The following is an 8,686-nucleotide window of genomic DNA, read 5'->3' as shown; positions in this document are numbered from 1 at the left end:
AGAGTTCCCAAGTCCAAGCCCCATCTATCATAAGTAACTACATGATTATCTCTTCCAGACACTGATCAAATCCCAGTTTATGAGCAGTTTGCTTTTTACTGCTATTACACAAAATGAAAAGCTCTTCCAGAACCCTGCTGCTCTGACAACGATGAGTCTTCCTCCTCTCCAACCAAAACCTTTCCAGGACCAGTTTATACGTGTTTGTTCCTGCACTCAGTGTTGTCCTTAACTTGAATTGTTTTTCCTCTCCCTGGTATTTAGTCCCCTGATATATTTATAGAAAGATCATATCCTCTTTCAAACTTCATTTTGCTTGGAATAGTAATGTTAGAAATAGACTGACGAATTTACTGCAGTGGATAGGGACAGACAGACACACACACACAGAGGCTAGAGCACTCATTTTAAAAGAAATGCAGAAAATACAGATGAGTCAATCTTTAGTTAACAGTGCATTATTTCAATCATGTCAGCAACACGTGTCAACTACAATAGAAAAGACAGATCAAGTTCAAAACTGATTTTCAGGGGGTTTTAGATCTAATGTCTATCCATCTATAGAAATACCAGAAAGCCTACCCAGAATTCCATAAAACTCTAGCCTAGGGACAGTACCAAAAGCCCACAATGAATATAATTTCTAAAAAAGAGAGCTGTGCAGACTCAAAAGTACATTTAAACAAAGACTAGTTTGGGTGGTAAATAATATTCAGAAAAAGAAAAAATAATCAAGTCTCTATTAAAAAAAAACCTAGAGGGAAAAGAGATTGAACATACTATTGTCTGTTTGGAGAAAATTTCTTTCACAAAAATATTTTCTAGCTTTGCTGCTCTGGCACATCAATCCTGAGCACTCTAACTTTTGACTTATAATGATATTCCTTGAGATACAGCTTCACCGAGGGAGGAATGGGAAGTGCATCGATACCATCATAAGTTGTACAGTTGCAAATGACCGTTCTACATATATGCTGGAGAGAGAAGGGAAAGGTCCTGTTCAGGGGAGTGGATAAAAGTGGTTCAAAGAACATACAGGAGCTTGGATCTTTGTAGTGTTCTAGGAGTCCCGTGATGTCAGGAGAATGGAAGACACAGGGATCATGAGCATCAAAGCTGAAGTTGTGATTCCACTGCTCTATCCGGGCGTGGAGGGAGCGACTGTAGCGGCGGAAGCTCACGGAGAACAAATAGTCCTCCTGGGCAGAGTCTCGCAACAGGAACGTTCCCTCTGGCTTCCCTTCCAGCAGCGCCTCAGCTGCGTATTTATCCATGACTCCCCAGTAGCAGGGGTTGTTATTGATCTGGAGGAGGTCTGGCACTAGGCAGTGGACATAATCAATCTGGGTGTGGTATTTTGGGGGCGTTTCCATCCGTAGCAGCTCGTCATCCGTTTCCCACTTGGGCTTGTTTCGTTTCCGAGAGCTTGTGCACAGGGTTATGACCTCATCGTCAGAGTCCATGTCGCTCTCATCTCTACTGCTCCTCGCCACCTTACCTGTCACCAGCTCGGGCCTCGGGTCACCCCGAGAGGAGCTGCTGTCAGTGAAGTCACAGGACTGGGAGGGAGAGTCCATCCCCCCATTGGCAATCTCCTCGTCTCGCAGCTGATCCTCCCTTTCCTCGTGCTGGGATAAATCAGCAATTATCCATTCTTCTGCCTTTGGACTTATAGGGGCCGTGTGCCTTTTGATCAGGTGCCAGCGGAAAGCCAGCTCTGAGCGTGGAGGGAAAGGACACTTATCCAGCATCAGCTCGCTGATATGGATCTTCCTTTTGGATGGCAGTCCGGAGGCGTGCCGGCTGCTGCAGTTCTTTATGGGAAAGCACTGACCCACAGCATCCTGCAGCTTCTGCTTCAGAGACCGCCCCAAAAACCTGTGGCCACAGGACCTGTCTAGATCCAGCTCAATGGACGAGCAGCTGTATTTCCTCTCTTGGCTCCTTAAATTAGTCCCCGACCTTCCTGCAGCATTTGCTGGTTCGGCATCAGGACAATGCTCACTTTTCTTGGACCAGGAGAGCTTCTTCCCACTCCAGACATATCCATCCTTTCTGTCTGCACTCCTGCTCCGGCTGCTTTTGGGCCTCACGTCTGCGTTTTTCGCGCTGCTGTCCTTGTTCTCTGCCATTGTGACAGCTTTGCTTCACGAGTTGCCAGGAAGCACACACACTGTGTTTCTTGTGGGGTTTTTCTACATAAGGAAGCTTCCTCGAGGCACTTTCTGGAAATATCTAAGGAAAAAGAAAACACAGCTCAGTTAACTGCTATGCACACTCACAATGCAACAGCAGGGCTGGTGGATACAGGACAACAGTGACAATTAATTGCTGACCACGTAAAAATCACGTGATTGAGGTGAATTCAGGAGCACACCCCACAAATACCAGCCTGATCCCAGAAAAAACTCCCTTAACCCTTCCTTGGGAAAAGCATCCTCCAGAAAAAACTACCTTAACATATTTGTTCAGTTTTCATTCAGATTATGCAGCAGAGCAGAACGTTTTAGGCGTTGGCAACCTCATTGTGCCAGGGCCCATTTCAGAAGGAAACCCTTCCTGGGGCAGGTGATACTGCTTTAGCTGTTTATGGAGCAAATCCTGCATCTCTTCCAAATAACCTTTCAAGAAGGAACAAACCAGAACAGAAACAAGTAGGTCAGAGTACAAAGAGCTACTGTACCTAGATGATATGCCTGTTTGCTACTAATCCACAGGATGGGATGCCAGAGATCTTTTTCTTAACTGACACTTTTGGGTCACTTTCGGGATAAAAAAAAACCCAACACCTAAATTTTATCAGTCACAGATTCTGTCAGTTTTCTGAAAGCTGTTTTCCTCTGCCTTTTCAAAGGAAGGGAGCTAGGAAATACTGAGGCCCTAAGGGATTGAAATATCTGGGGCTTTACATACTGAAAAGGATTAAAACAATCCAGCCCCTTACTAAAAGCAATTTTAAAAGGCTGTGAAAGATGGAACTGCTTATTACTCATTAGAGAAGGAAGTTTACATTATTAAAATCAGTGTTGCTTTGAGACCTACGGTTGCTGATTTCATTTTCTTTTGTTTCCAAAGTTATATTGAATTCTCAAATAGATAAGAGGTTTCCTTTTGACTGCTGCACTTTGAAAAAAAGATGAAAAAAATCCTCTTTTGATTACCCAGTTGAAAGTGGAGCAGGATTTTTTCAGGATACATAGATAGCAGTATGATATGGATGCTGTACCCCCTGAGGCATGGCAGGATGTAGAAATATTTCCCATCACTTATCATAATCAGGATATTCTATGATTCTGTGATACTTCTGCACCAAAACCATGCACAGCTCCTCTGTTGCACCGGGGCTTTTTTTCAGCTGTGGGTTTTTCTGTGTTGTTTTGGGGTTTTGGACTTTTTTTACAACTAATTGACATGGTAAATACTAAGCAGGAAAAGAAAAGGGCATCCACTTCCTCTCTCCATTCAATCCATTCTCATCATCAGGATTAGCCAGCATGACACAACCTCTCTGCAGTCCCCCGGGGCTGCTCTGCGCAGGCTGAGTTCGAGCCTCTGCTTTCAGTAAAAGAACAAGACAGCCTTGCCAAAAGGCTCACATGCAATCTGTGGGCCAAATGCATCCCAGATGGAACTTTCACCCAGGAATTTTTCACATTGCATTCCTTATTTAAAACCCGCAGACCTGAGAGCTGTGGGGGAAAGGAAAAGGCAGGGGAAGGGAGGAGATGAAGAAATGTAGAGGGAAGGTAAGAGAGGTTCAATATTGGGAATATGCTGGAAAGAAAAATGGCATCAGAGCAATGCAGATGAATATCAAACCTCACTGGTACCAAGAGGAATCACAGGAAAGGATCCATATTTCAGCAATTACAAATCAAAGAATAAACTAAAGATTCATTTTTCTTCTCTCAGGGTTTGGCAAATTGCTTTTCAGTGAAAGCATGGCGAGACACAATGAAGACAGGAGAAAGGAAACGTGCATATGAGACTCAAAACATCTTTATTTAGACCAGGATTGGTTCATTGATTGCTTTTGGAACCTTGATATTTTTCATCCAGCAATACCTAGAGTGAAGCAGAGAATTTTCTCCACAATTCAAAAAAAAGAGAGAAAAAAGCAATCTCATTTACCCTGGTGATAGCTTGAAGTCACTGAAGACAAAAAGTTTTTAGATTCATCCTGTAGTAAAACACATTAATTGTCTATATATGGGATTTTTAATTGGACAGAGAGATATCACTGAGGTTGCAAAGTCAAGTACTTAAAAATTAGGATATGACAGTTTGTAATTGCTTTTGAAACCTTCAATTATCTCATTCTGCTCATCCAGCCCATATAAGGAATAAGAACATGCAGATTTTGGGCTTTTAATTAAAAACTACAAAACATACAAAGCCCAGAAGTGCCTGTTATCTCCTAACTTCAGCCTTCCAACTGAAAGAAGCTTGGGTTTTATGGAATTTCTGTGCTGCTGTCGTATTGAGCTGTAAAGCCACCTTCCCCTTTGTACCTTTCTCCTGTCATGAATCATTAGTGGTACCTGAACCCTGAAAGAGAAGCTGGGGAAGCAGCATGTGATGCTGCAAAGCCACGCACCATTAGCCAGAGCTGCTTCCCTGGGGTTTGAAGGGCTGCTGGAGCCCAGGCGCCGCTTCTGCCACGTCAGAGCAGGAATTGCTAATCAGGCAGAGCACTAGAGCTGTGAAAAGAGCAGGGAACAAATGAAGAAAAAAAGGGATGTCATCCTACTAAAGCCAGGTTTGAACCTGAGCATGTGCTCTCCCCATGTGCTGTGGGAGAGCCGCCTCCCAAATCCCACTGTTTGGCATTACAGCCAGGGATCACACCTTCATACCCTTCTGGATCAGTGATTCACAGCCCCACCAATAAAATGGGGAGCAAAAATAATTAAAGTGTCAGGAAGAGAAAGGCATAAAGGGCAGGGAAGGCATTCAGTGCTCTATTATCACTTGGGGCCATCCATCTAAAGCAGCTCTTCCTTTCACAGCAGCATCCAAGGGAAATGCCACGTACCTCCATTAATGGCCAGAGAGCTGCTGGAAGAGCAGGACAGGAGGGCAAGGATGAAAGAGAAGGAACACAGAGTGTACTTTTCCCTAGAGGGGAAGGTTAAATGGAGGAGTCTAGCACTGTGCAGCTCACACACATCAGATCTGAGCTCTTTTTTGGGAGAAATAATGAGTGTTCTGCCTGCAAAAGCCTCATCCTGCACGGGGGCACCGCAGGCATCTCTGATGATGGCAGATTTGAGAAAACCCTTCTGCTGGAAACCCTTTCCCCTAAGGAAACAGCAAAGATAAAAACACACATGGGGGGATGAGCAGAGTTCACTTTGGGCCACAGGAGCCGGCTGGTAGTCCAAGGTTACCCAGCACTGTCACAGCTACAGTCCCTGAGGACAGGCAGAGAGCTGGGTGGCTTTTGCTGTTGGTTTTGTGCTCCCTCCTTCAGAAGTTCCTCTCTCTTGTCTGCAGACAAAGTGCTTTTTCTTTCAGCAGCTGATGCCTCTACCCTGAGACTTCAAGCCCAGAGTAAAACCAATATCCAGTTGCTGTTTGGAGGGATAACAATATTCCCTCCTAGGCAGGGGTAGGCTGCAAGCCACAGCTGTGATAAGACAGCGACAGCCTCACCATATGTCTAATCAATAATGCCAATACCATACATGTAGACAGCCCTTTTTTTTTCATTTATTCAATAAATACTTGAACACTGAACTGCTTTAACCAGATACTTCTGTCCTGAGCTGCTGGATCCTTGCCTCTAGCCCAACAGTCCTCTTCATCAGGCTGCTTCCCTTTCTGTACAAAGAAGGAGCAGATGGTGGGGGGTCTCCAGCCCAGCCTCCCCCTTGGAGTGGGATTGCTGCCAGTGTGGGCTCAGGGGAGCCTGGCCATGTCCTGAAAAGCTCCCAGGATGAAGGTGCCACCACCTCTCTGGTGCTCCCTCACTGCACAACCCTCCTAGTGCAGGAAGTACTTGGAAAGTTTTCTGTCCAAGCACACGAAGCGTTGCTGTATTGTTCCTCTAATTAAACAACAAAAGAAGGCTCACAAAGAACAATGAATCAATTTTGGAATTGTTATGGAAGTTGATTTTGTAGAGCCGATAAAATCTTGAGAGAGAAGAGCAAGCTGCAATAAACTGGAGTACTTTTTCTTTCATAACTTACATGAAAGTTATTTTAAAACAAAATCTCACTGGTCACAAGCTGCTTTCATTAATTTCTCCCAATTAGATTTTGGCCACAAGACCACATTTTAAAACCTGACCTTCCCAACCTACTAAGGATAACAATAAATCTCAATTCCTTTGTCTTAAATTATTTTTCTTCAGTTCTGGCTTTAATTTGATTTATGATACCATCTAAAAATATCTAAGCTTGACTCCAGAGGCCTTTACAGCAAATTAAAGCAATTATCACACATAGACACAAAAAAGAAAAAGACTTTCTAAAGGTACCATTTGCAACCTAAATATTTATTCCTTGGAAACACCTTTGATTTATCCCCAGAACTGTAGGAGGAGGGGGGGCCATGCCCAGCTAACCCCAACACGGGGGATATTTTATTCACTCCCAGGAGGTGGAACTGAGCTGGCAGCAGGTGCCAGAGGTGAGGGCTGCTCCTATCTCCTGCCTTAATGAAGCTCTGCTCATTAAGTGTGGCAGGAGAGATGCAGGCAAAGCTCAGCGGCCTCTCCGGCACTAAATCAGTGAAAGCTTTATGGTCCATGACCAACACTCCGTGCTCCACCCAGAAACCGAGGGGAGAGCAGCAATTCCCGGCTCGCAGCCACTCACACCTAATAATCAAGGCAGCAGCAGCCCGAGTTCCCAACCGGATTTAAACTCTTGACTTTGCATTTGGTGCCTTGTCACTTCAGACAAAGCCTGCAGTCCCTTGGACAAGTGACCACCCCTGAAAAAGCTCCCCCTGAAAAACCTCCCCCCATTTTTCCTCTGCTGTTCAGAGAGTGATCCCAGCAGGCAGCACCTCCAGACAAGGAAATTCGTTGTTACATAGAAGCGAATGTAAAATGGCTTTCGTACTGCAAAACACTTTAAGTGCAGTTTCTATCGGAGACTCTGAAAATTAAAGTGATTAAGAAAAATAAACACATTTGACAGGCATTTGTCTCCATCCCAGGCAGCGGCTTGCAGCAGGAATAGCTTGGTCTTCCCACTCATCTGATAAGCAGTTCAGCTCCGAATCATTTCTCTAGAACACATTATCCTCGCCAGAAATCACGATTTACTGAAATATGTAGGATACACCCATGGAAAACATGTCTCTACACAGCTTCCACGAGGTTTAATAATGAAATCTGGCCATATTTCTATATTTTTTTAAAGAAGTGTGCCTGCTTTGTAATCCTGTCACTTATTCATTCATGAAACTACCAGCAATGTGAGTGTTAGAGAGAAACACATTTCCAATATAAATAAATCACTCTGCTCACCCCAACAACCAATACCCCGCTGCAGAGCAAAACTGAAGATAAAAGGGCTTTTCCTGGAAGCAATTTTTTCTTAGAAACAGGAATAAACTGGGCCAGATCATTAAAGCTACATAAAGGGAAAACAGTTAACGCTGTTTTTTCCTCTTTATTTCAGGTATGTTCAATTCTAGCCTTTTTTTAATCCTTCAAGAGATTAGCCAGGATGCTTTCTTCCTATTTTTCAGCTAAAAAAAAAAAAAAATAGCTGAATGATTTTTGCAGTGCAATCACTACCTGCCTGACTACCACTGCTGTCAACTCCACCTCGCACAGGCATCAGGATGGCTGGAATTCCAGAGTAATTCCATAATGCCCATAAGGATCTCCAAAGGGACAGGTCCTGCGGCTGGGTGAGCACAGCCCCCGCTGTTACGGGGGTGCTGCCCAAGGGGGGCGGAGGGCAGAGGCTTTTCCCCTGTGCCTCTGGAGGAGCTGCCATTAAATCCATACAGATTTAAGGATAAGCCGGGAATGAACGTGCCCTGTTTGTGTTCGGGTACATACGTCGGGCACGGGCTTTTTCGGAGGGGAAGCACACAGACCGAACCCCCCGGTGACAGAGCGAAGACCCCGGACCGGATCCCCCCGCGGTGAGCGGAGACCCCGGGCTGAGCGCCCCCGGTGCCAGGAGACCCCGAGCCCCCCGGGCACTGACAGCGGCTCAGACCCCAGGGACAGCAGAGCCCGGACCGAGGCTCCCCCGGTGACAAGGCTCAGCTCCTTGTCGAGTTACCCCGGTGACAGCAGAGCCTGGACCGAGTCCCCCCGGGGGACAGCGCTGACCCCGCTCCGAGCACCGCGGTGACAGAGGGCCAACCCCCGGCCACCCCCACCGGTGACCGAAGACCCGGTCCGAGCCTCCCGGGGACTGGCAGGGCGCAGCCCCGAGCCCCGCCGGTGACAGGAGACCCCGATTTCCCCAGCTCACCCCCGCCTGCCGCCCCTCAGCCCCGTCCCCGCCGGCCCGGCCCCAACTCACGGTGGTGCGGCGGGCGCTGCCCGCGGGGCCGGCGCTCTCTCTGTCCCCAGCCGGGTGCCGGCGCTCGGCGGGCTCGGCGCTGCCAGCCGCGGCCCCTCACCCGGCCGCCGCCGCCGCCATCCCCGCTGCCGGGGCCGCCCCGCGCCCGCCCCGGCCCCGCCCCGGCGCTGACGGCTCGGGCCCGG

At 46.9% G+C, this 8,686-nt stretch overlaps 1 protein-coding gene across 1 annotated transcript; it reads right to left on the bottom strand.

Annotated features, from left to right (window-relative positions):
• Positions 1-389: 389 nt before the first annotated feature.
• On the bottom strand, positions 390-8,661 carry SOCS4 (suppressor of cytokine signaling 4). The gene is made up of 2 exons (XM_071426130.1): positions 8,502-8,661; positions 390-2,235 (listed from the first exon to the last, which is right to left on the bottom strand). Exon 2 carries the CDS (start codon positions 2,130-2,132, stop codon positions 822-824), a length of 1,311 nt encoding a protein of 436 aa, XP_071282231.1. The 5' UTR covers positions 2,133-2,235; positions 8,502-8,661; the 3' UTR covers positions 390-821.
• Positions 8,662-8,686: the final 25 nt, after the last annotated feature.

Source organism: Agelaius tricolor, unplaced genomic scaffold, assembly GCF_023055355.1.
Source record: "Agelaius tricolor isolate 1412-34295 unplaced genomic scaffold, bAgeTri1.0.p SCAF_5, whole genome shotgun sequence".
Classification (NCBI taxonomy): domain Eukaryota; kingdom Metazoa; phylum Chordata; class Aves; order Passeriformes; family Icteridae; genus Agelaius; species Agelaius tricolor.
The sequence above is the reverse complement of the archived record's forward strand: the minus strand, read 5'-3'. Positions and strand labels throughout refer to the sequence as shown.